The sequence below is a fragment of the Xiphophorus maculatus genome, chromosome 12 (assembly GCF_002775205.1).
Source record: "Xiphophorus maculatus strain JP 163 A chromosome 12, X_maculatus-5.0-male, whole genome shotgun sequence".
NCBI classification, from domain to species: domain Eukaryota; kingdom Metazoa; phylum Chordata; class Actinopteri; order Cyprinodontiformes; family Poeciliidae; genus Xiphophorus; species Xiphophorus maculatus.
In genome coordinates this window covers 1,272,148-1,299,568 of record NC_036454.1, presented here as the reverse complement: position 1 = coordinate 1,299,568, position 27,421 = coordinate 1,272,148, and the positions used below count along the sequence as shown (strand labels likewise).

At 45.4% G+C, this 27,421-nt stretch overlaps 2 protein-coding genes across 10 annotated transcripts; one reads left to right on the top strand and one right to left on the bottom strand.

Annotated features, from left to right (window-relative positions):
• Positions 1-15,433, bottom strand: LOC102230693 (protein FAM160B2-like). Of its 4 annotated transcripts, none has more exons than XM_023343859.1 (18): positions 15,337-15,433; positions 5,631-5,709; positions 5,465-5,550; positions 5,209-5,286; positions 5,017-5,121; positions 4,781-4,900; positions 4,580-4,711; positions 3,867-4,114; positions 3,716-3,797; positions 3,534-3,598; positions 3,303-3,459; positions 3,064-3,230; positions 2,881-2,991; positions 2,719-2,809; positions 2,263-2,412; positions 2,043-2,186; positions 1,868-1,968; positions 1-905 (listed from the first exon to the last, which is right to left on the bottom strand). In XM_023343859.1, exons 1-18 carry the CDS (start codon positions 15,415-15,417, stop codon positions 746-748), a joined length of 2,157 nt encoding a protein of 718 aa, XP_023199627.1. In that variant the 5' UTR covers positions 15,418-15,433; the 3' UTR covers positions 1-745. The 4 variants fall into 4 exon arrangements, with proteins under 4 accessions (XP_023199627.1, XP_023199628.1, XP_023199629.1 ...); XM_023343860.1 differs by having other exon boundaries at positions 2,043-2,183; XM_023343861.1 differs by lacking the exon at positions 15,337-15,433 and adding an exon at positions 10,130-10,288.
• A 5,843-nt stretch (positions 15,434-21,276) lies between these two features.
• Positions 21,277-27,384, top strand: LOC102237060 (gelsolin-like). Of its 6 annotated transcripts, none has more exons than XM_023343856.1 (19): positions 21,278-21,446; positions 22,376-22,576; positions 22,823-22,977; positions 23,057-23,215; positions 23,387-23,446; positions 23,521-23,610; positions 23,947-24,036; positions 24,133-24,265; positions 24,340-24,428; positions 24,491-24,619; positions 24,685-24,771; positions 25,243-25,376; positions 25,452-25,542; positions 25,634-25,804; positions 26,245-26,419; positions 26,487-26,608; positions 26,722-26,935; positions 27,005-27,169; positions 27,210-27,384. In XM_023343856.1, the coding sequence occupies exons 1-18, from the start codon at positions 21,371-21,373 to the stop codon at positions 27,166-27,168; spliced, it is 2,340 nt and encodes a 779-aa protein (XP_023199624.1). In that variant the 5' UTR covers positions 21,278-21,370; the 3' UTR covers position 27,169; positions 27,210-27,384. The 6 variants fall into 6 exon arrangements, with proteins under 6 accessions (XP_023199625.1, XP_023199624.1, XP_023199623.1 ...); XM_023343855.1 differs by having other exon boundaries at positions 27,005-27,209; positions 27,330-27,377; XM_005815395.2 differs by having other exon boundaries at positions 21,285-21,446; positions 26,722-26,799; positions 26,875-26,935; positions 27,005-27,384.
• The last annotated feature ends 37 nt before the right edge of the window (positions 27,385-27,421 follow it).

Genomic DNA, 27,421 nt, shown 5'->3' with positions numbered 1-27,421 from the left:
TCAGATAAAATCAGGTTTATTCATAAATTGAGCACAACACAGAGATGATGTAGGATAATCAATAATGGAGCAGGTCTGGATGAAAAGCTCTGCCAGGCAGAACCAACACTTGGGTTTTATACAAAGAGATAAAAGATCCAAAGCCTGGAAACAGTTTGGTTCCCATGCAGCTGGAAAACCAACGAGCAACATCGTAAACGTGACCAGAATAGTTTGACCTTGGTGGGAATATAAAGAACTTATAGCAATACAGCCAGAACGTCATGTCACATGACAGGAAACAGCTGGATGAGCAACAGCGCCCCCCGCTGACCGCAACTAGAACAGCACCAGAACCTGAACACAACGGTTCTGATTCATTCAGCCCCGAAATGAAGAAACACTCCGTCACACTGGCAACCGACCGACCGACCAAAGGTCCGAGTGTCCAGAGGTCCGACCGACCAAAGGTCCGAGTGTCCAGAAGTCCGAGTGTCCAGAGGTTCTTCTGTCTCCTCTGCAGCAGTTTCCTTCGTCTCCCGTTTGATGTTTGGCTAACAGCAGAACTTTGTGAAGCTAAAATAAGTAAAACTCTTTATGTTAAACCATTTTCTGATCAGTTCTGATCAATAGTGATCAATAGTGATCGGTTCAGCTGGCTCTGACGGAAGTAATGAGGAAAATATCCAATGAGCTTCCATCCCATTCCTCTGCTCCGACTGGCTGCAGGGGGAGTGGGCAGGAGCAGATGCCGATCAGCGTCCAATCAGGATCGTTCAGCCGGTTCCGGTCCGACTGACCCGGGCCCTGAGCAGAAGCGGTCGTGGTTCCGGTCCAGAGGCATCTTGACGAAGGCGATGGCCGCCAGCTCCTTGCAGAACTCCTCCAGGACGATGACGCCCTGGAGCAGAGCCGGGTGCTCCGGTCTGAGGACACGCCCACAAAACCAGAGAGGTGAGTGACATCATCAGTCAGCTGATCAGCTGGTACCAGGAGAACCTAATGTTTATAAAAATGTTGGTTCTGTTGGACCTCAGCAGCATTCAGCTTCTATGCTCCTCTAATCTGGAACAAACTTCCAGAAAAGTGAAAACCTGCTGAAACAGAGTTCCTTTAAATCCAGGCTGATGGATCAACATGTTTCATGAACATCTGCCTGAGTTGGATCATGGACAGTACATGTTCATAGTTGCTGTGTTTTTGTGACGTAAAGCACTTTGAACTGGCGAGTTGCTAATGAAACATGTTGCCTCTGACCAACAGCTGGTCCTCAGTCTGGCTGGCAAAGAGCGATCCAGTCAGTAGCCGCAGAGCAACATGGCTCCTGCAGCTTCCTGGGAACCAGAACTGCTGTAAGAACCCAGGCAGCTGCTGGACATTAATATTTCATGATGCTATAAGGTACTGAGGCTATTTGTTGGGACAGCTAGCGATTGCAGCTGGCGCCGACGTTTCCTTTGTTCGTTGGCTTAAGGAAGTTTCATCGTCTGGTTGTTATTAGCATGCTACACATTGCTAGCTTGCCACCTGTTAGCATATACAGAGAAATATTTTGGTTATAGATTGCTGTTTATTTGCTCTTAGTATGTTTTTTCCTTCGATACGATAAGTCATGTAACTTTAGTAAAAGTTTCCAGTTATCCGTCTGTTTCGGTTCCTAAGCAGGTCAGGTCAGCGTCTGTCCAGCAGGTGTCGCTGCTGCAATCATATCAGTACAAGGAGAATTAATATGGGCTTCTTTCTGTTGTACTTTGGAGCTCACCTCCGAAGCCCGACAGCGCTACGTCACCTTCTACGTCACCTTGTGTATCAACATCTACGTCACCTCTATCACCACTAGGTGACCGTCCAGGTGGGGTCAGGTGGCTGGTTCTGCAGACACAGTTACCTGGCGTCCAGGTGGAGTCCCAGCAGGCGTCTCCTGGTGTCCAGCAGGCGCTGCGGCAGGTCAACTACCTGCTGGATGCGCTCCATCAGCTCTCCCACCACCTGAGACAGACACAGGTGAGTCAGAGCGGCCAGTCGGGGCGGCTCTGGTTGCTCCAGCTCTACGGTCCACTCACCCTGACCAGGACGGCGAACAGCGAGCGGCTGCCGGCGGACAGGTGGACGAACGGGTCCAGCAGGTACTCGTCCAGCAGCGGGTGGCTGAAGGCGCACAGACGGGACAGGACAGCCGTCAGCTGCAGGTTCACCTCGTACGGCTGCTGACACACAACACCTGCACAGGTGAGTCGGGGCTCAGGTGAGGATCAGCACAGAGGAGATCTCAGGTGATCCCACCTGCTGCAGCATGCGTCCCAGACGTTCAAACAGAACTCTCAGTAGGTGGCCTTCGAAGAAGTGTGCCTCCTCACCTGAGGAGCAGGTGGGAGGCGGAGGAGGAGTCTGTGGCCACGCCCACTGGAGAGATAGAGCCTGGCACTGGCTCACCTGGCAGAGGGAGGAGCCACAGGTGAGCTGAGCCTCACAGGTAACCAGGTTTTTGATTTATGATCAAACTCTAGGTCGTCCAATCAGGGCGACACACCTGAAGGGGCGGAGCCTCCACCTGGACAGGTTTACCTGGTTCTGACTGCAGAGCAGAACCAGAACACCTGTGTTCAGTCAGAAGGTTCTGCTTGGTGTTTGTTACCTGATCTGGGTCAGAACCTCCCCGACCTCTACAGATCCCAGGTAAACAGGTAACCATGGCGACCCCACCTGGACGGCGCCCGGAGCAGCAGGCGAGTCTCTTACCAAGGAGCGCGCCTCGAGGACGTACGACTCGTAGCCTCCGTCCTGCAGCAGGTGGGCCGACCGCACCTGGACCGGAACCAGGCCCAGGAAACTGGGCACAGACAGAGAGTTCAGTCCGGTCCCGGTCGGTTCAGTCCGGTCGGTCTGAAGCCGGTCTGCTACCTGTTGATGATGTCAGCGGCAGAGCCCGGAGCAGCAGGCTGACGAAGACGAGGAGGGGGAAGGTGGTCGTCAGGGAAACCGTCTGAGAAGAACGGGTCATCCTCCAGGTCCCTGAGGGACAGGAGACAGTCGTCAGAGGGAGGACGGCCCTACGCCCGGGGCGCGTCCCGCGGCCGGACATACCGGCCGTCGTCGCTGCCGTCACTGTCGGGCTCCCGGTCCTCGGCGCCCCCCGCGGGTGAGGACAGGTAACGGCGGCTCTGCAGGAAGCCGAGCACCAGCGTGTCCAGGACGTCCCTGTGAGGCTTCTGCAGCAGTTCGTCCACCAGAGACAGAGACGCCACGCTGATCTGAGGACACAGACACTGGGTGGGCCGCCGTGGCCAGGTGAGGGGCTTGGTGGGCGCGTCCTGCGGCCTCACCTGGTCGGAGGCGTGGTCGCAGCGCTGCAGCAGCGGCCGCAGCACGGACGGCGTCCTCAGCAGGAAGTCCAGAAGCTGGTCCAGCAGAGACGGAGACCGGACCAGTCTGACGACGCAGCAGAGGACGGAGGTGGACGCCAAGACGCTCCAATTGCACCTGGACAACACGCACCTGGACATTAGGCTCCGCCCCCTCAGGTGAAAACAAGCAGAAAGAGGAGAAAAGCGTACGCATTCAGCAGCTGAGGACGAAGAGTCTCAATGAGCCACCGCTGGAGGACACACTGGGACAGCGCCTGGACGTCCAATAAGAGACGTGAGTGGTACTACTATAGTAGACTACAGTAGAACTACGTTAGACTATAGTAGTACTATAGTACCTGACTATCTTGTAGCACACAACGTTAGCATACCTGAGGAGCGTCGGCCGTCAGCTCATCCAGGAAGTCGAACCAGGTGAGAAAACGGGTCATGTGATCTGCTTGAGACTCTGACCTGAGGACACACAGGGGTCAGGAGACCATGTTTCCATGGCAACCAGGGAGCCAACCAGGTGGTGTCTACCTCCACGAGGGGCGGGGCCAGCTCCTGAGCTCAGCAGCCTGCAGCTCCTCCAGAGGCAGCAGGGAGTAGAGCTCCTGCAGCCGCCCAGCCAGCAGCTGCCCCAGCTGGGCTGCAGCGGCCTGCAGCTCCCCTGGAGGACCTGGAGAACCTGGAGGACACGGAGGACCTGGAGGACATGGAGGACCAACATCCAGGAGGGACGCCAGCTGCAGCAGACCCTCACAGGCCTTGAGACGCACCGCAGGCCTCTGGAGGACACAGAGGACAGACGGAGGACGTTAGCACAGCGTCTGCATGTCCCTGATTGGTAACCATGGTGATTAAAGACAGCAGGTCCATCAGAACCAGAGAAGCTCTGAGAGCATGAAGGGCATCATAAATAAAATCTGCTGTTATTACAGTTAATATTTTTATCCATCCATTTTCTTCCATCCCATCGGGGTCTGGAGGGGTTCTGGTGCTAGAGGCAGGGTCACCTGGATGGGTCACCTGGCCAGGTGACCCGTCCATCGCAGTGCAACACAGAAACAGACAGGACAAACAACCATGCACACACACCTAGGGAAAATTTATACAGACGAATCAACTTGACAGTCATGTTTCTGGACTGTGGGAGGAACCCAAAGAGAACCCAGAAAGAATCCATCATGCACAGGGAGAACATGCAGTGGACCTGGGCGGTTCTGCTGGGTCCAACAGAACCACTAACCCACCTGGCTGCTGCTGAGCTGCAGCAGAACCCACAGCAGCCCACGCTCTGATTGGACAGCGCTGGAGGCAGAGGCTTCTGATTGGCTGCTGGCTGCATCTGGGCTCTGATTGGACGCCACCAGTCTGTCTGGGGGCTGGAAACAGCAACAGCAGGATGTGATGTAATAACCCATTAACAGGAAGTGATGTAAAGAGCTGCTCACCTGCAGGATGTATCTGAGCATGTGCGGATCCTGTGACACTCTGGAGCAAACAGCCAATAAAAACTGAGCTTCCTCCTTCTCAGTGCAGGAACCAGGAAGAGCACAGAGGCCAATCAGCTTCTGTGGGCAGAGCACAAAACAGGAAGTCACGTGACACAACTCCTCCAGGTAGCTGGCCCCGCCCACCGGCTCCTGCCCCAGGAATGAGACTGTTCACAGGTAGATCACCTGCTCACCTGTACAGGTGTGCGGATGGGGACCAGCTGCAGCAGAGGCTTCTGCATCCGAGACAGCAGCCTGGAGAAGAAGAGCAGCACCTGCTGGCTCATCCCTGGAGGGTACTGAGGAAGAGGAGGAGGAGGAAGAGCGTGAGACCCGGCTGTAGGTTCTGGTTCTGGTCTGAACCCGGCAGCACCAGGTGAGCCTACCTGAGCCTTCCCCAAGGTGCAGAGCGTCTCCAGCAGCCGGTTCTGCAGCAGGAACTCCAGGCAGCGACCCGGTTCCTCCTGGACAAGCAGACAGGCAGTAAGACCGGACCGGGAGGGACCGGGCCTGGACCGCGGCGGCACCGGGCCTGGTCCCCTACTCTAACCCGAGACGTGACTGAAGGAAATCAAGGCGACGCCCAGTGAGGTTGGACAGCTTCGTTGTCATGGTTACAGGTGTGTGGGCGGAGCTAGTCACCTGCTGCTTCTCCTCATACACCAGGATGTCGGTCATCTGCCTGAGACGCCACGGGATGTCGGTCTGAGAGGCGGGGCGGCTGTCATCTGCGCACACACACAATGTCAGGAGACCAGGTGAGGCTGCAGGTGAGGCTGCAGGTGAGGCTGCAGGTGAGGCTGCTCACCTGTGGTCTGAATGTAGTAGTTGGTGATGGACCTCCAGTGGTCGATGAAGGAGTCCAGCAGGTCGGCGGTCGGCTCTCTCTGGAAAACATCAGCTCTAGATTCATGAAGTTAGAAGAAATATCAACTGATTTAATAATAATTACTGTCAACTTAAATGATCTCCCTTTCTGTTCTGACTGGTCATAATTCTAATTAAAGATATCTTAAGTGTATTTTAAGACAGGAGAACTGAGGCGAATTAAACTGCAGATAGCTTCAAAGTAAATAATGACTCAGCACAACTTTGTAGAACTGAAATTCTGATTTATCATGATTCATTTCAAGCTTCTCCAGATGATTTACAGACATCTTGAACATTTTTTAATCCAAACGCTTTTTAGCCTCAGATATCTCATTATCCACCTTATTCCAAGCCCCCATGAGGTTTTGTGTGATTTATTGCTGCGACTTCCGCCGCAAACCGGAACCGCCATTTGTTTACATGTTAGCAACTCCATAACCGGCTTTCGTCAGAGCTTTTAGGCTACAAAATATGTGGGAACTCCAGCTATCAAAGCTTAAATGTGACAATATTGTTTTACCGCTACCTACAGCTAATGGCGACTTGAAGAAATGGCCGCAAATAACCTGCACTAGCATAGTTAGCTACCCACACTAGCATAGTTAGCTACTAGCATAGTTAGCTACTAGCATAGTTAGCTACCCGCACTAGCATAGTTAGCTACTAGCATAGTTAGCTACTAGCATAGTTAGCTATCAGCACTAGCATAGTTAGCTCCTTCTCTGACTCAGTTGCTTCGGATGCAGACGCGGGTTTTCTTCCCTTGGTTTTCTGTCCACACAATGAAATGATCACATAAAGCATTTTGGGTTCTATGTTCAGGTTTAGAACTTTTAGCCAAGTTCTAACCCTACCCTTACCCCATCGGGGCCCCCCTTCCTTCCATCCAGGACATTTCATCCCAGCGCTGCGTGTCCCGAGGCCGAAACATCGTCAGTGACCCCTCACACCCCCACCATGGACTGTTCTCCCTGCTGCCCTCTGGAAAGAGGTTCTGCAGCATCCGGTGCAGGTCCATCAGGTTCTGAAACAGCTTTTTCCCACTTGCCATCAGACTGCTGAACTCTTAACTGGACTGCACTCAAAAACTGGTCTCCACTTTATACCTTGCACATGTACAGAGCTAAATAACTTCTATTTTACTGTCAGTCCTGCACTTTATATTTTATATTTAGATTTATATTCATATTTTATACTCTATTTTATTCTGGAGTAACCTCACAATTGAAAGCTCAAAACATTGTCCTGAGCCGTATGCAACGAAATCTCGTTCTGTATTCACCCTGTGCATGCAAAATGACAATAAAGTCAGTCTAAGTCTAAGTTTTTGTTTCCTTACCTGTCGGTGGGCGATGAAAACCACCGCTTTTGTTCTGGGAGCCTGTTAAAGACTCACCTGTTGCTGCCACTGATTAAACCTGGTCTGATTATTAAAGTACAGCCACGAACAGCACAACAGTTACTGAGCTCCACAAGGGCAGACACTTTCCAGTGGCAACTTGCTCTCTATAACAGGTTAATGTGTGGTTCGGTCCGGTTCGGTCCGGTTCTGGTCCAGTGGGGAGATTCTCTGTATTACGGTCTGGAGCGCAGCAGCTGCGGTCATTTCTCGGCTGATTTGCAGCGACACTCAGCAACAGAGAAGCTCGAGGTTCCGGTTCTGATGGACTAATCCCAGATATTTTATTTTGTTTTATGAATAAATTTTGCTGGCCCAAACATAATGATAAAGACTCAGATCATGAACTTTATTTTTTTAATTCAAATGAAAAATCTAATTCACCCCAAGCTAATATTATGTAGTTCTGGTGTTTTATTCTGTCGGCACAAACCTGCAGCTCAGATCTCTGAGCAGCTTCTCTGCTTTTCTCTTTATTACTGTCAGTCCTAACGAGCTGCTGATTAGACCCGAGCAGCAAAGCGCTGCGAAGGCCTACTTTTTGTGTACTTTCTTCTTATTCTTACGATTCTGCCCCCCTTTTTGGGGCTTTATCATATTCAAAACCTCACCAAACTTGGCTCAAGCCTGTTTAAAAATTTCGTATTTTAAGGTCGTCGCAAAAATCGCAAAAAAAAAAAAAAATGGCTCAACGGCGCCATCTAGCAATTTTCAAAAGCCCCTCTGCTATTCCCTTACTTCATCGTAGAGACATGAAATTCGGTACACATGTAGAGCTCACCAAGACGCTCAGAATTTACTATTAATATCATAGCGCAAGTATCACAGGAAGTCGGCCATTTTGGATTGAAGGTCCGATTTTGACCCCATTTTTGACGTTTACAGCCGTCGTATTTGATCGAACTCCTCCTAGGGATTTCGATTGATCGGCTTCAAACTCGGTCAGTCTGATCATAAGGCATGTCTGATTTAAAGTTATCTTAGCCCTTTGACCTAATCAAGCTTCTAGATTCCACGTTTTGACCTAGCTGCACCAAACTTGGCATGAGTAATCCTGGTGGGATGCCTGACGATCCTCTATCGTCATTGTCTAACGTCATCTAAGCCCCGCCCCCTCAGAACAGGAAGTGCTATTTTTTTCCTTGGAAAGTTCCATCTATGGCTCTCTTGACCTAATCAAGATGATTCGGATGATGAGCTCCGTCAATGCTCGCTGCTGGCTGAACCGTGTGGGCGTGGCCAAATGGCGAATATCAGTCCCTCGCCATAGTCATACGATTGAATAGGTCGGACAACAACAGCACCAGCAGCAGTGTGTTTGGGGCTGGTTACTGGTTAACTGGTTAATTGGGTCCCGAGTTAGTTTACTGGGAGTTTAACCGGAAGCTGCTCGGTCAGTTTGTGCTTTCCAGGCCGGAAACAGTTTGGAGCTAACAGGCTAATGTTAGCATGCAGGGAGCTAACTTGCTGAAAAGGAAGGGGGCGGAGCCTTGGATCTGCCAGCAGAAGCAGGTGTGTTTGGAGGCGGAGCTCCAGATAGAGTATCCAATGGAAATGTCCCATGGTGTGCCTGTGACCAATCAGCAGCAGGAGCAGCAGGTGGGATTGACCTGGACCGGATCGGATCTCAGTGCCGCTGCCCCCGCTGTCTGGGAGGAGAACCGGGTCACATCAGCCACATGCTGGGTCAGTGAGAGGAAGAGGAGGAGGAGCTCAGAAACCGTCCAATGACATGCCTGTCCATCCAGTGGAAGAACTAATCAGGTGCCTTTCTGTCGGTTTCCCAGGATGTTTTATCTGGAAACTCGACGTTCCCTCAAAGACTCAGTGAGCGATCACCCAGCGTCGCCATGGAGACGGGTCAGTCAGCACCATGTGACGGTGTGTTCAGGGACTCTGATCTAACGTGTCTTTGAACACACCTGATTCCTGATTCCACAGCCTGGAATCAGCTGCAGTCTGAACTTAAGATGTCGGAAATGATTTGACTGGACTTATTTCGATCAGTTCTTAAAGATAGGCAACAAGATTCTATGAAACAGTGTCATTGTTTTGGTTTTATTGTTTTATACTTGTGCATATGTATTCATTGTTTTTATCTTGTAACCAGGCTGTTATGTATCGCAAATTTTTGCTCAGGTCCCTCTTGAAAATGAGATCTAGATCTGAACAGGGTTTACCTGGTTAAATAAAGGAATATGATTGTCTTTAAATCACACAGGGATCATCCGACTGGCACCAAACTCGACATGTATGACCTTTGTTCACCTCTGAAGAGCCCAACAGGTTTGAAATGTAAATGGACTCCGTTCCGCCCCCTAAGTTGATACATCGGCTGCATCTCCTCGATGCATCAACCCAGCTGCACCAGATTTTTTGTGAGTCGTCGGGGAGCGCTGCCGAACGCATTCATGTGTATCGCCTGGTGGACGGGCGGGGAAAATGCGTGACGGCTTCTGCGGCGGTGCGGGAACCCCCGCGGTGCTCGCAGCTTTAATTCACGTTCATTCCGTAACAAAACATATTGATCGTGTTCCTGTCGTAACTGTGATTAAACTCACAATTACGATGCTCTGTACTGAGCAGCTCTGTAAACCGGTTTTATTAAATACTGTATTATAACCGAAAAGAGAAATGTAACTTCTATTATGAATATATATTAGCAAAAACCCTACAAATTACAATGAAATAGTGCTACTTCTACTATATACCCGGGATGACATCTGTTCATTAATCCCTTTAGAAATCAACGGATAAACTAATTTCAGATGTACTTATAAACTTTAAACAGCTTCAGCAACTGCGCATGCTCAGTTCCAGGTAAACAGTTAGCATTAGCAGCAGTTACCTTCCAGCTACATTCCTGACATTCCCAGAAGAAAATTGCAGCTGGTATCTTCTGCGAAGACCGGGGAGGACAGACAGAGACTGGGACAGGTTGTCTCCACGTCCTCCTGTCCCTGTCCTCCGTCTCTGTTCGAGAATTTTACTTTTTACTGACCACCGGAAGCACATAATGCCAACTTCCGCTGACTCACCGTCTCCAGCGCGTTCAGCAGCATGCCGCTCAGCTTGCTGAACATCTCCATCCTCCCAGAACCAGGTCAGGTCCGGTTCGGTGGGGTTTACTGCCTCACCAAGACCCGAACCCTGACCCGCAACCACGGCCACCTCACAACTTCCGGTCTGAGCATTCTTCTTCTTCTTCTTCTTCTTCTTCTTGTTTTTTTTATGGCGGTTGGCAAACAACTTTTAGGTGCATTACCGCCACCTTCTAGACTGGAGTATGGATCAGATGTAAAGTCACTATAATCTTCCCATAATACCTGTTCTCCTTAGAAAATTAAAAATACTATTAAAAACTACGTCCCCCGATGATCTTTGAAGCAAACTTCTAATATCTAATTTATTTTTATTCCTATTTAAATTTCTAATTAACTCCTCCCTTTCTCGAACATACTTACGACATTCTAAAAAAAAATGTTGTATTGTTTCTAATTTCCCACAATAACTACAGAAACCTGTATCATGTTTATTTATTATTTTAAGAGTACTGTTTAAACCTGTATGTCCAAACCTTAATCTAGATATAATATCTTCTTCTTTTTTATTCCTGCTACATTTCCTATATTCTCCAACTTTTCTTTGGATGCTATAATAAAATCTGGCATTGCTTCCTTTATCCCACTGTTCCTGCCATTTATCCTTAATATACATTTTACTAATATTTTTAACCTCATTTTTACTCATTTTAATTTTTAAATCAACAATACACTTTTTTGCTGCATTCTTAGCAAAACTATCTGCCAGCTCATTCCCTATTACTCCAATGTGAGCAGGAACCCAAACTAATTTGACCAGAGATCCATAACTTTTAATCCTAAACATTAACTGATTAATATCAACTATAATATCTTGCCTCGATTCTGAATTTTGTTCTACAATACTTACTAATGCACTACTTGAATCTGAACAGATTACAACCGCTCTCTCTCTCTTGTTTCCTCAACCCATTCTAGAGCCATTAAAATAGCCATTAGTTCACCTGTGTATACTGACAATTTGTCTGTTAGTCTTTTATTTCTCATAATATCTAAGTCCGGAATTATAAAAGCTATTCCTATATTATTATTTGACATTTTAGAGGCATCTGTATATATTTGTATATATTCCGCATATTCATTTCCAATATAATTTTCCACCTCTTTCTTTTCTAATTGTTTTCCTTTTTCCAGTAAACTTAAATCAACTTCCGCTATCTCAATTATCCATGGTGGGATAACAGGAAGAACAATCACAGGACTAATTAAACTATGATTTATTCCTATATCTCTTATTTCATTTTTTATAAACCATCCAAAACTATTAATTTGCTTTTTTTCTTTTTCTTGACAAGATTGTAACATAATATATGGAGGATGACTTTCTGTATGTCCTTTAATATTTGCCCAGTAAGTTATTGCTAATTGTTTCCTTCTGAGCTCCAACGGCATCTCACCCATCTCAACTTGTAGAGCTGAAATTGGGGTACTTTTCATCGCTCCACAACAAAGTCTTAATGCTTAATATTGTATTCTATCTATGGTTTTTAGTAAACTATTTGAAGCTGAATTATATAAAATACACCCATAATCAAAAACTGACCTGATTAGACCAATGTAAATTGTTTTTAAAGCTTTCCTATCAGCTCCCCATTCTTTTCCTCTTAAACACCTCATTATATTTAAGATTTTTTTACTTTTTCCAACTATTTTATTAACATGAGTCTTCCATGTAAGTTTTTTATCAAACCAGAATCCTAAATATTTTATTTGATCTATCCTTTCAATAACATTCTCATATAATTTCAGACTTGTAATAATATTTAACTTTCTATTTGTAAAAACAACAACTTTAGATTTAGATATTGAGATTCTAAATCCCCATTCTAAAGCCCAAGCTTCTACACTATGTAATGCCTCTTGTAGTTTCCTATTTACAAATTCAATATTTCTTCCCCTCTTCCAGATAAGGCCATCATCTGCAAATAATGAAACACCAAAAGATTTATCTATATTATTAAAAATATCATTAATCATTATAATAAATAACATAGGACTTATTATACTACCTTGGGGAGTGCCATTTTCGATTTGATGCCTTGAACTTAAAACGCCACCTACCTTTACTTTTATATTTCTTTCCGTTAAAATTTTTTTAATCCATCTATATATTCTGCCCCTTATCCCCATTTGTTTTATTTTAATTAACAATCCTTCTTTCCATAACATATCATAAGCTTTTTCTATATCTAAAAAAATTGCTATTAGACTCTCCTTATTAATCTGAGCCCGTCTAATTTCATATTCCAGACATAATGCAGAATCTATTGTACTTCTACCTTTTCTAAAACCAAATTGATAAGATTTAATCTTTTCTTTCAACTCTAAATAATAAATTAATCTATTATTTACCATTTTTTCCATAATCTTACCAATACATGATGTTAAAGCTATTGGCCTGTAACTCTCAGCTGAGTGAGGATCTTTACCAGGTTTACAAATAGGTATAACAATTGCTTCTTTCCACTTGTCAGGTAATATTCCTTCCTTCCATACCTTATTATATAATTCTAATAATATTTTTTTACTCATTTCACTAAGATTACTTATCATACTGTAACTAATTTGATCATTCCCAGGAGTTGATTTACTGGAATTCTTCAATGCTTTATTCAACTCTATTAAAGAAAAATTTATATTAATAAGGTCCTCATTATCTTCATCATTATACAGTAATTCATTTTGATTCTGCAATGTAATTTCACGTCCTTTTTTTTCTTTACTATTTAGATTTTCCGTGCTATGTATCTTTGTAAATACTCTTGCTAATAATTCTGCTTTACTTTTACTATCTACTATAATTTTATCATCCTCTTTTAATACTGGAAAGAAATATTCTCTTGATTTACCGGACATTTTTTTTATAGTATTCCAAACCTTATCTAATGCAGTATTTCTCCCTAAGGATTCACAATATTTCCTCCAATAATCCCTTTTAGCATTTCTTATAATTTTCCTGACTTCTGCCTGTCTCCTTTTGTAATTTATTAAATTTTGGAAACAAATAATTTTTTAAAGAATTTTAAAAGCCTTATTCCGCATTTTAATTGCTCCTGAACATTCTGACGTCCACCAAGGAACTATTCTCTTTTTTTTTGTACCATTACTTCTAGGAATGGCTATTTTTGCTGCGTTAATAATGCTTTTACTAATTTCTAAATTCAATTCATTTATTGGTTTACTTGTATCTATATTTACCATATTAATCTCATTTATTATTCTAAATTTTTCCCAATTTGCATCCCCAAATCTCCATTTTCCCTCACTTTTTATCTGGTTTTCCTCTATATCAATTTCTACCTCAACAAAAATTGGATAATGATCACTTCCTATTGTACTTTTTTTGCATATTCTCCAGCTGCAATTTTCCGCAAAAGATTGCGACACCAAAGTCAGATCAATAACTGATTCTTTCCCTCTGATCAAATCCACCCGAGTGCCTACACCATTATTTAACACTACCAATTCTTTTTCTTCAATCACTTCTTCTAAAACTCCTCCATTATAATCATCTTTCTCTCCCCATAAAGTACTGTGTGCATTAAAATCCCCACACCAAATTATCTTCCCTCTCCAATGTCTTAGGATTGTTTCAAGTTTTAATTTTTTACAAGGATTATAATAATTTATTATTTTTGATATTTCCATTATTTGTCCAAATTTCTACAGCAATAATTTCTAGGTCTGTTATTATTTGAAGCTGAATGAATTTAATATTTTCTTTTATAAATATGGCACATCCTCCTCCATTCCCATTTATTCTATCTTTACGTAAAACTGAGTAACCATGAATATTAAATTGCAGTGATGATTTAAGCCATGTTTCTTGAATACATATTATGTCTGGTTTTGTATTTAAATTGTTTATGAAACCTTTAAATTCCTGTCCATTAGCTATTAAACTTCGAGCGTTCCATTGTAGAATTTGAATTATGCAACAATTTGAGAAGCCTCATTTTCAGATGATCCTTCCCCATGTCTAAGTTCATCATGAATTTTTTCCCATGACAGATCTTTGACATTAAAAAACTTTGTAGCTGCCTTTACTATAATTTTTATTTTTTCAGTCTTAGTTCTTGCTTGTTCTGAGCAATTAATGATATACGCAAGAAAAGGAATTAATTTTTCTAACGTGACATTACCCTGATTTTTATTAATCCCTTCTTCCTTTCCATAATTTGTTTTTGGATCATTTCCAATATTTTTCACCTCTTTCACTGCTTCAGCATATGTAATTCTCCTATCAATTTTAACTTTTTGAATTTCGGCTGCTTCTTTTCTAACCATACATCCTGCATATGCTGCAGTATGATTTCCTCCACAATTACAACATTTAACTGGGTTACTTCCACACTCACCATACGAATGTTCACCTCCACATCTACCACATCTCTGTTTCCCTTTACAAACATTCGCAGTATGACCATATCTTTGACACTTATAGCATCTGAGAGGCGGTGGAACATAGGCTCTTACATTAAAACTCATGTAACCAACCATCACCTCATCAGGCAGAACTTTATCTTTGAAATCTAATAGAATAGATGTACTGTCCATTTTCTCCCCATTCCTAAAAGCTTGCAATCGTTTGATGCCTATAATCTCTCCTCCTTTCATTACTTTCTTAAGCTCTTCCAAATTTTCTCCAACAGGGATCCCTGATATTACCCCTTTCACCCCTCTTTCTTCCCCCACTACCTTTCTTTCTAACACTTCTTTTTTGCATACCATTTGTAGTTTTACTGCCTTATTCTTTTGTTCAGCATTCTTACAAATAATAAGCAGGCTCCCATCTCTTAAAACTTTAGCTAGTTCTACATCTCCGATGACTTTCTTTAATCCATTTGATAGATTGATAGGACTTACCCCAATCATATCTTGTCCAGCCTTAAACTTTAAAATAACTTTAAAGTCTTCCATCATTATTTTCTTTTTTATTTCCACTCTTTCTTCCTCATCTTCAAGAGACCTTTTACCGGCATTTATTCCCTTTTTACCTTTATCCTTTCCCCCTCCCCCTCTTCTATTTTCTACCATAGACCATCCTGTATCCATATTTTCATCTTCTGAACACCCTCCACTACAACTAGCCATCTAGATCCACTCACAGCCCAGATTATGCCAAAAACCACCTTAATACTCACCAAAATAACACCTAAACGCTTCCTGTCTCCAAGCTTCCTGCGATCCGTGTGCTCACGTGACCTCTCGGCCGGTCTGAGCATTCAAATTACAGCCTCAGGTTTTCACTTCCGGATGTGACGTTTAAGGGACCAGGTCCGGTTGGAAAAGAAATGACCCGAGACTGAGATTCAGTGAGAAAGGTCTGAACCTGGCCAGAACCGAGTCGAAACGGGTGTACTGGGTCAGAACTGGGTTGAAGGGTTTAGATGTTGATGCAGGTTCACTGCTTTTTCTGCTTTCCCTGACCCGGTTCCGGAGCCGGTGTTATGCCGAGAAATGCATGCCTGCCGGAAATTGCATGCCCTGTCGCGGGAGCGCGCATCGCTCTAAACTCTCCATATTGATGAGAAAACGGACTGAAATATGACCGAAGAGGAAATTTTTGAAGATATTTGTAACATTATCACGTTTCTTAACTATGTAAGACATAAAACGGTGGGTTTTATTTCGCAGATTAATTGAAATAAATACGGTTTTTATAGCTTTATTGAAACATATGAGTCGAACGTTTTTCAGTGTCTGATGAAAATGTTCTCCGCAGATGGTTTGAAATTCCCCGATTTTTCTTTTAACACCATAATGGCTTAAAGCATTACAAAACAGAATCCCGTTATGTAGAACATTTTATATCATCCTTTACTGTCTAGTCTATTAATGTAGGGGGGATGATTTTAATTTCTGAGCCTGCCAATATTTATATCCCCTGTTTATTGTCCTGTTGATATGAAACTTACAGAAGTAGCTCAGAGAACAAGAGTCATTACGTAGAAAAGGTAAAATCCCTCTTAACTCTTTATTTCTCCATTTTAGCAGGGGATGCATTTTTTGGCTATATGGATTTTGTTCCTGCCGATATCTGCATGCCCTCTCTATTTTCCTCAAATATTATCCTATGAAACTTATACCAGCAATTCATAGAACAAGTGTGATTATGTAAAAAAGTTATTCCACTTTTAACACTTTATTTCTCCATTTTAGCAGGGGATGCATTTTACGGCAAAGCCTATTATTAGCCTGCCAAAATATGCATGCCCCCTCTATTTTCCTCAAATATTATCCTATTGATATGAAACTTATACCAGTAGTTCATAGAACAAATGTGATTATGTAGTAAATGTTATTTCTTTATTATCTCTATTGCAAGGATACTGAAGGAAATAAATCTGACAATGCATCTTTGCTAAATGTAAAGCATGCACAAACCATTTTTTATTTTGGTTTAACATAAAAATTAAATCACTTTTTTTTCATTAATTTCAACAAAAGAATATTCATAACAAAAATCTTTGGAAAACCAATTAAGTCAACAAAAATTATGTCACATGTTTAAACTGAAAATCCACTGAACTGCAGTCATTAAAGATTTAGATTGGTACAAACATAAAATCTATAAACACATTGCACAGCAGTAGTCTGTGTCGGTTTGTGGGACCTTAATGCAGCCTTGGTGGTACCACCAGTTGCATCTGTCACATGTGATCTGTAAATAAATAATACAAAATGGTCAAATAACAACATAAAGAATGTTTTTTTTAGCTCCTTATCTGTTTACTGAAGGTGATTTTGGGTTTTGTCAACAGAAAGCTTCTTCTTAATGATCAACATATGATTGGTAGAACTTTATTTGAGGAGATGACAGCATGTTCCTGACATGTATGGAGGTAAAAAAATTCCAGGACCACAAGCAACTGTGTTTAATGTTTTACGACTGTACTTAAAAAAAAAAAAAACTTAAGCTACTTCCCACTTACCTGCCTTGGGTGTTTATTTATCTTATTAAGATTTATTTTTGTATATCTACATACTTTGCAACTATTTTAAGGATGGTATATGGTTTGCTTGAATTGATTTTTCACTGCATTACATTGTTGTCTTACCCACATGTGATCTTCTGTGTCCTCACTGTCACAGTGTCTGCAGAGTCTGTAGAGTCTCCACTGACTCTACAGAAAAACAAACCGCATCTTTAAATCAATGTTATAAAACAATCTTAATGGTATTTTTTGCGTTTTTTTTTTCTTTTAAATAATTCCATTTGTTAGTGTTCTTTTGAAAGTGGAACAACAATAATCCTCTGTGTATATCTCAGTTGTCTAATCATCCCTTTTTGATAATGTCTGGTCTCATAAACAAATACAAGTAATAGAAACTGTACATCATATTGGCATATTAGGCAGGCGCACATGGTGTCTGTCTATTCATGAATTGAAACACACATGTATTTAAGGTATTTCTGGGATTTATGGTAAAAGAAAGCATCATTTAGTGTTTACTTTTTTATAATTTTCTCCAACTTAAGCCACTGAAGGTATAAAAATGGCATTCAGAAAATTTTAATATGTCTACATATATATGTGTGTACATCTTGTGAAATTTGTCATTTTGTAAATGTTAATTTTATGAAAACACAGTAATGAATATAATGGTTCACATAATACATCTCATTCCAGTTTTGTACTTTCACAAACTGCAAGTCCTTTTTGCTTATTAAGTTACATTAAAGCTACTCAAGAAAAGTGTACGTAATTGTATCCTAGAACAATTTTAAGTTTGTTGATTATGTTTTTTGCCTCAACAGTTATTGGGCTGTGTTATGTGTAATTTATTTATTAGAGATCAAGGCCAGGTGTATTGAAATGTTCTTCACTAATTGAATTTGACATAAACACTGACATGATTGTACTTCACACATCTGCAAAGTTCAATATTTTAATATTTCTAATTAGATAAAATAGCTGACCTAACACAATTTTTTTGTGCGTGCATGATTTTACACACAACATAGTATCCCACCCACATAGGAACTGAATAAAAAATATGTCAAAAGATACCTGATTCTGAGAGAAGTGTGGAAGAAATGTTGAGTCGCATGGTATTAACAGCTTCTGCTGTTGATGGAAAGTTCTGGTCCTTGTTTTCCAGTATGCACTCTGCAAACCGTAAAGGCAAATATATTTTTTTGAAAAAAGAAAGAAGAGTAACAGCGGACTCATTACAAAGACAAAATATTTGTCAAAGTATTAGATTGTCATATAGAGGTCATGACATTGATGAATAATTTAACATTTTTGCTATACTTATTTCAGACTCTTTCCATTGTCATTAAAATAAATCAACCATGTAATAAAGCAATATAATTCATAAACTACATTATATTTCAGGCAGAAATGCACAGTTTAAGTTGTTAAGCCAAAGCTGTTCATCATCTTAAAAGTTCTACTCCTACAAAATAGCATTAGATTAATGGCAATGTGATTATTAGAAAACCACTTTCATATTAATCTTTTTTTCACAACATCAAAAACGTAAACAAGCATGTATACCAATATATTGATATATAATTCTATCTATCTTCAGACATAGATAGATATACATGTATGTGGAAAGAGACAGAACAGTACACATAAAGGTTATATAAATTGATTTGTAAACAGGCAATGTTCTACATTACATAAGAAATATAAGTAATCATAGTCAAGTATATACAGTACAGACCAAAAGTTTGGACACACAGTTGTGTCCAAACTTTTGGTCTGTACTGTATATATATATATATATATATATATATATATATATATATATATATATATATACATATACTGTATATAAAAACATAAAACCACGGCTGCCCAAATCACGGCAGAATTAAATGTGCACCTCAACTCCCCTGTTTCCACCAAAACTGTCCGTCGGGAGCACCACAGGGTCAATATACACGGCCGGGCTGCTATAGCCAAACCTTTGGTCACTCGTGCCAATGCCAAACGTCGGTTTCAATGGTGCGAGAAACGCAAATCTTGGGCTGTGGACAATATGAAACATGTATTGTTCTCTGATGAGTCCACCTTTACTGTTTTCCCCACATCCGGGAGAGTTACAGTGTGGAGAAGCCCCAAAGAAGCGTACCACCCAGACTGTTGCACGCCCAGAGTGAAGCATGGGGGTGGATCAGTGATGGTTTGGGCTGCCATATCATGGCATTCCCTTGGCTCCATACTTGTGCTAGATGGGCGCGTCACTGCCAAGGACTACCGAACCATTCTGGAGGACCATGTGCATCCATATATATATATATATATATATATATATATATATATATATATATATATATATATATATATATATATATATACACTGTATATATATATTTAAACAGCACTTACTTTAAGGGCAAACGTACCACATGAAACCACATCTTGCTGGATGGCATGTTATACTGTTTCACATTTCCACATTGACACTTTCATCCCTTTGCTTCTCATAAATGTCCTTGTTGAGAGGATAAAATGTTAAATTAACATTCTAGTTATCCAATTATGACATTTTTTATTATAATAAACAATAATTGTTCTTGTTTTTCTCACCTTGTTACTTCCAAGCACCTCTTCACATCTTTTTGGGACTCTCCAAGTGAGTTAAGGAAACCTATTGTTATGAATATTCTTTTGTTGAAATTAATGAAAACAAAGTAATTTAATTTTTATGTTAAACCAAAATAAAAATGGTTTGTGCATGCTTTACATTCAGCAAGGTTGTTTTGTCAGATTTATTTCCTTCAGTATCCTTGCAATAGAGATAATAAAGAAATAACATTTTCTACATAATCACATTTGTTCCCTTAACTCAGGGGTGGGCAGTCCTGGTCCTCGAGGGCCGGTGTCCTGCAACTCTTAGATGTCTCCCTGGTCCAACACACCTGAATCCAACAGCTGAATCTCCTCCTAAGTGCAGTCAAGTTCTCCAGAGTCCTGTTAACGACCTCATTATTTGACTCAGGTGTGTTGAAGTAGAGATGCATCTAAAAGTTGCAGGACACCGGCCCTCGAGGACCAGGAGTGCCCACCCCTGCCTTAACTGCTGGTATGAGTTTTATATCAATAGGATGATATTTGGGGAAAATAGGTATGGCATGCAAATATCGGCAGGCTCAAATTCCATATTGCCAAAAAATGCATCCCCCTCCTAGCTTGAAAAAATAAAGAGTCAAGAGGAATTTTACCTTTTCTACATAATTACACTTATCCTCTTAGCTACTGGTATAAGTTTCATATCAATAGGATAATATTTGAGGAAAATAGAGGGGGCATGCATATTTTGGCAGGCTAATAATAGGCTTTGCCGTAAAATGCATCCCCTGCTAAAATGGAGAAATAAAGTGTTAAAAGTGGAATAACTTTTTTACATAATCACACTTGTTCTATGAATTGCTGGTATAAGTTTCATAGGATAATATTTGAGGAAAATAGAGAGGGCATGCAGATATCGGCAGGAACAAAATCCATATAGCCAAAAAATGCATCCCCTGCTAAAATGGAGAAATAAAGAGTTAAGAGGGATTTTACCTTTTCTACGTAATGACTCTTGTTCTCTGAGCTACTTCTGTAAGTTTCATATCAACAGGACAATAAACAGGGGATATAAATATTGGCAGGCTCAGAAATTAAAATCATCCCCCCTACATTAATAGACTAGACAGTAAAGGATGATATAAAATGTTCTACATAACGGGATTCTGTTTTGTAATGCTTTAAGCCATTATGGTGTTAAAAGAAAAATCGGGGAATTTCAAACCATCTGCGGAGAACATTTTCATCAGACACTGAAAAACGTTCGACTCATATGTTTCAATAAAGCTATAAAAACCGTATTTATTTCAATTAATCTGCGAAATAAAACCCACCGTTTTATGTCTTACATAGTTAAGAAACGTGATAATGTTACAAATATCTTCAAAAATTTCCTCTTCGGTCATATTTCAGTCCGTTTTCTCATCAATATGGAGAGTTTAGAGCGATGCGCGCTCCCGCGACAGGGCATGCAATTTCCGGCAGGCATGCATTTCTCGGCATAACACCTGTTCTATTCTGCATGAAGGGAACCTTGGATCGGGTTCGGACCTGTTCTGAATGAAACGAACCTGCTGCTGCGTTCAGAGCGCAGCGCCCCCTGCAGGCCGGGTGTGTCTGTTGCTGCTGGGGGAGGGGCGCACAGGTAATGTTACCTGCAGCCACACCTGCGTGTCAAAGCTTCTCTAGTCCGGCTGAGGAAGACTTCCTGACACACACTGAAGGTGAGTGTCTACCTGTTTGGGTTTAAACCAGGGCTGTCCTCCAGGTGTTTTCCAGGTGTTCTCCAGGTGTTTTCCAGGTGTCTCCTGTTTCACTTGACTCCAATATCAGCAGCTCTCTGAGGGGAAAGAGAGGCGCTTAAATCCCAGAGTGGAGGACGACGACACACCTGGCAGCGGCAGGACACCTTGAGAAACACCTGGACCAGGAAGACCAGCTTCTCTTCATCAGTCTGTTAATTTTTCAGAGGTTCCACCTCCGGTAGAGGAAAAGTTATTGGGTCAGAACCGAGCAGAACCTGCAGTCGGAGCATTTACCTGCCCAGGTGTGTCTCCTCTCTGTGGTTTTGCTGCTGAGCCCAGAGACTTCTCGGTTCTTCTGTGTGAGATGAAGGAACCGGGCCGGGCCTCAGCCTGAACTTGGATCGGTCTGGAGTTCATCTGGAACCAGCAGGTTGAAATTGGACCCGCGGCAGAGAACAGAGAACTTCATGTTATCGTTACCTGTCTGCTCTGAGCCAATCAGGTTTGACCTCCTTCCTCTTTCTGAACGGATCCAAACTGCAGGTTCCACCCAGAGGTTCAGAACCGATTCCGCTGGGCCCGGTTCTGTGACACATTGGTTCTGATGATGAATCCAGACCAATCTGTGATTTACTCACATGAGAGTTCTGATTCTGGTCCGAATCGGCCGCAACACAAACCACCCCTGGCAACAGTTGCCATGGTTACGGTCACATGATCTCAGGTGTGTTTGCTGCGGCAATTGAGGAGCAAAGTGGTGGGTGCGCTCCATCTTACAGCCGGCGAGGCGGTGGGTGGGGTTAGTTCAGCTTCCTCTGAGGGTCAGAGCAGTGGGTCAGGGGGTCAGGGGTCAGGGGTTAGTGTTCCCCAGGCCTAACAAGTGATGTTTTCTGCCTCGCCCACTGCAGGTGACATCATGGTGTTCCACCCTGAGTTTGAACGAGCAGGTAAAGAGGCGGGGCTTCAGGTGTGGCGAGTGGAGAACTTGGACCTGGCTCCTGTCCCTGAGAGTCTCTACGGACGGTTCTACACCGGAGACGCCTACCTGGTTCTGAGCAGCACCAGCAACCGCCGAGGAGACCTGCAGTACGACCTGCACTACTGGCAAGGTGAGACCACGCGGGTCCAGAACCGAGGCCCTGGTCGCCTGGCGTCCAGGCTCGGACGTTACGCTTTGTCTGTAACCGTGGCGACAGACCGAGCTCTGGTCAGGCTGCAACGGTTCCTCAGGAGGCTCTGGAAGCGGTCATGGTGCCAAGATCTGCTGTAGTTCTACAGGGTTCGGGTTCTGCGGACCCGGTCAGGTCATTGCAGGTGACCTTCCTTCTGCTCTCTGATTGGCTGCTGGGCTGCAGGTTCCGAGTGCTCTCAGGATGAAAGCAGCGCTGCTGCCATTCTTGCTGTCCAGATGGACGACTTCCTGCAGGGGGCTCCGGTCCAGTACCGAGAGGTCCAAGGCCATGAGTCCGGGACCTTCAGCGGATACTTCAAAACGGGCCTGACCTACATGGTAACCGCACCACACCCACTTCCTGTCTGACGGCCCCTCACTGCCACCCTGATGACGTCACTTCCTGTTGGTCGAACAGAAAGGAGGCGTGGCCTCTGGGTTCAATCATGTGACCAATGAGGTGGAAGTTCAGCGGTTGCTCCAGGTCAAAGGTCGCCGTGTTGTCAGGGCAACAGAGGTACCTGTCAGCTGGGGCAGTTTCAACCAGGGAGACAGCTTCATCCTGGACCTGGGACAGGTGAGGACACCTGGGGGACAGGTGAGGACACCTGGGGGACGGGTGAGGACACCTGGGGGACGGGTGAGGACACCTGGGGGACGGGTGAGGACACCTGGGGGACGGGTGAGGACACCTGGGGGACGGGTGAGGACACCTGGGGGATGATTACACCTTCTTTTGACCCAACAGGAAATCATCCAGTGGTCTGGTTCCCATAGCAACAGATTTGAGAAACTGAAGGCCACTTTGGTGAGTGGTGACATCACACAGTGACATCATTCTGATATCATAACATACCTGCTGACAAACTGACTAATTGACAGGTCTCTAAGAGTATCCGTGACAACGAGAGGTGTGGGCGGGCCAACCTCCAGGTTGTCGATGAGGGGGCGGAGCCAGACGGGATGATAGAGGTGATCACATGACCAGAACTTACCGCACTTCTAATTCCAGAGCAGCAGGGGTCAAAGGTCACCAAAACACTGGTGAATCATGACAGTTTTCAACAACTAGAGGTCGGTTCTGATGTAGATGGCGGGCCCTGAGGCGTCCACCAGGCGTCCACCATGTGGACCTCAGACCAGCGTTTTAAAATCTGACTAACGTAACGGCATGGTGTCGTTTGCGTGCGCCGTATTCGGAGCTGGAGATAATTCGAGGCTCTCGGATCAATTCTCCGCCTGCTACTCATTTTGCCGCCACAGTGGAGCCGGACTTTCACCTGCTGCTGCTGTCGTCTCCCCGTCCAGGTTCTGGGAGACAAACCGGACCTCCCCGAGTCCCACAGCGAAGACACCCAGACCGACGCGTCCAACAGGAAGGTGGCGAAGCTCTACAAGGTGATAACCTGTGGCGGTTCCCTGCCAGCTCACTAAGCTTGTGATGTCACTTCCTTTTTGCCACTGGTTTGTCTACCTGTGTCCGCCGTCCCTCAGGTGTCCAACGCCGGCGGGGACATGGAGGTCACTCTGGTGTCGGAGCAGAACCCGTTCCCCCAACACGCCCTGGAGTCCAGCGAGTGCTTCATCCTCGACAACGGAACCAACGGACGCATCTTTGTCTGGAAAGGTCAGAGGTCATGAACAGACTGGGAACAGACTCACCTGAGGCCACCTGCTGACAGGTGACTTGTCTGTGTGCAGGTAAGGACGCTAACGGCGCCGAGCGGCAGGCCGTCCTGCAGAACTCCGAGAAATTCATTCAGCAGATGGAGTACCCACCCTACACCCAGGTGAGCACCAGAACCTCACCTGGACCCAGACCGGACCTGGAGCTGACCCCTGTCCCCCTCAGGTCCAGGTCCTTCCTCAGTCCGGGGAGACTCCTCTCTTCAAGCAGTTCTTTAGGAACTGGAGGGACGCTGAAGACACCGTCGGCATGGGAACGGCCTACATCGCCAACAAGGTGGCAAAGATTGAGAAGGTAGGCTGATGGGGTTCTGGATCTCATCTAAACGGGTCTGAAACCCGACTCCTCTGATTGGGCAGGTGCCGTTCGACGTGTCCAAGCTGCACCAATCGGACTCCATGTCAGCGCAGTATGGGATGGTGGACCGAGGAGACGGAGACAAAAAGGTGAGGACTGCCTCTGCTTCCTTTGGTTTTTTTTTTTTTTACCCCTCCAGGGGGTATTTTTGTGGGCTCTAGTGCCCCTTATGTGACAGCAGGCTGACAGGAAACAGGGAAGACATGCGGCAAATGTCGTCGGGTCCGGGAGTCGAACCCGCGACGGCCGCGTCGAGGACTCAAGGCCTCCAAATACGGGTCACGCTAACCGCTACGCCACCACACCACGCCCTGCTTCCTTTGGTTGTTCTGGTTCTGGTCCACTGGATCGTTGGACGGGAGAAATACGACTGGACCGAGGTCCACCAGCTGACCAATCAGGATCCGTTTCATTCAGAACCACCTCGAGTTAAAAAGAACTGGACTTGGGTCAGAACCGACTTCCTCGTAATGTGATCAAATGTAGAGAGAACTTCCTGTGTCGGCTTGGAGACTTCCTGTTTCGGACGCGGGAGCAGCCGACCGTCTGTCTGTCTGCAGATCTGGAGGGTCGAAGGGTCCGGTAAGGTTCTGGTGGACCCGGCTTACTTTGGTCAGTTCTACGGCGGCGACAGCTACCTGATCCTGTACCAGTACCAACATGGCGGCAGGCGGCGCCACATGGTCTACATCTGGTGAGACTCTGCTCCCTCTGCTGGCGAGTCTAGGTACTGCAGGACATCACCTGTTCTCCACTGCTTCCTTCGCAGGCAGGGGGCGGAGTCGAGTCAGGACGAAACCGTGGCGTCGGCCGTTCTGGCCGTCGAGCTGGACGACGAACTGGGAGGCGGAGCAGTTCAGGTACACAACTGGGAACGCTGGTTTCCAGTTGGTGATCAGAACCAACAGGAAACCAGCATTCCCAGCACCTCACTGTCACCTGTCTGTCCAGGTGAGGGTGGTCCAAGGCAAAGAGCCCGCCCACCTGATGAGCCTGTTTGGAGGCCAGCCCATGGTGGTGTACCAGGGCGGCACCTCCAGGGAGGGCGGCCAGTCCACCACCGCCGACACCCGCCTGTTCCAGGTGCGGTCCAACCCGGCTGGAGACACTCGGGCCGTGGAGGTGAGACCAGCGGAACCCGGACGGGTCAGAACCTTTTAGCTTCTTGCAGCTCCATTCAGCAGAAAATCATCCAGAACCAGAACCTCAGGTGTCTCCAGCAGGGTTGATGGGGTTCAGGTGAGTCAGGTCTGCCGACCAATCAGGCGTTACCGTTCGGCCACTGGGTCCAGTTCTTGGTCCAGTGGCTTGATCCAGATCGGTCCAGTTCCCTTTTCTAACCCATCCAGTCCACTCCAGAACTTTCTGGTCCAGTCCAGGTGTGTTGTCCTCCTGAGACATGAAGGTCCAGGTACTTCCGGATCCAGAGTTCTGCAGGTCCACTTCAGTTTACGGTTCTGTCAGAATCTGTCAGGGTTTCATGGAATCCATTCAAGCTGCCCAGAACCAGCCTGTCATGTGAACCGGACCGGTCCAAACTGAACCACTCTGCTGTGCTGCAGGTGGGCCCGTCCTCATCCCGCCTAAACTCCAACGATGCGTTCCTGCTAACGGCGGCCGGGGGGGCGTGGCTGTGGAAGGGGCGGGGCAGCAGCGCGGCGGAGGCGAAAGGGGCCGAACACCTGGCCCAGGTGTTGCAGGTGAACCCCGCCCCGCTGGAGGAGGGGGAGGAGCCAGGTGAGCAGCAGGTAGTTAGAGTGTCGGGCAGCCTGTAGGCGGCGCTAACGGCTGGCTGTGGTTCCAGACGGGTTCTGGGCGGTTCTGGGCGGGAAGGACGACTACTGCCGCGCCCCTCGGCTCAGCAACAAGATGGACGCCCATCCGCCACGACTCTTCGCCTCCTCCAACAAGACAGGCACCTTCCAGGTACGCTCGGTGGTCACCTGGTGTGTTCGGCCAACCCGAACGGCTGATGGTTGCCATGGTTACCAGCGGGTTAGCAGCGGTGTGTTCCGGTTGACCCAGTTCCTTGTGTCCAGATGGAGGAGGTTCCGGGAGAACTGACCCAGGACGACTTGGCTCCTGATGACGTCATGATCCTGGACACCTGGGACCAGGTGAGTCTTCCTCACCACCGTCACCATGGAAACCAGGTTCTGGCTCCGCCTGTGGCTCACCGTTTCCCCCGGCAGGTGTTCGTTTGGATCGGGAACGAGGCAAACGAGGAGGAGAAGATGGAGGCCGCCGCGACAGGTGAGACGGTTCTGGTCCAGGAGGACCTTTTTGGCTGGTCCGGCGCCTAACAGGTCTCTCCGTGTCCAGCTGAGCGCTACATCAGAACAGACCCGACCAGCAGAAACCCGCTGACCCCCATCGTAACCCTGAAGCAGGGATTTGAACCAACGACCTTCACTGGTTGGTTCCTGGGCTGGAACCACGACTACTGGAGCCAGGACCCACTGGAGCGCTTCCTGCAGGCCCTGTGACATCACGTCCTGTTTACAGCGCTTCCTGCTGGCCCTGTGACATCACGTCCTGTTTACAGCGCTTCCTGCTGGCCCTGTGACATCACTTCCTGTTTACAGCGCTTCCTGCAGGCCCTGTGACATCACGTCCTGTTTACAGCGCTTCCTGCTGGCCCTGTGACATCACTTCCTGTTTACAGTGCACCAGGGTGAATAAAGCCCAGAGTGACCCAGTTATCACTGTGTGTGTGTGTGTGTGTACAGCAGCACTCCG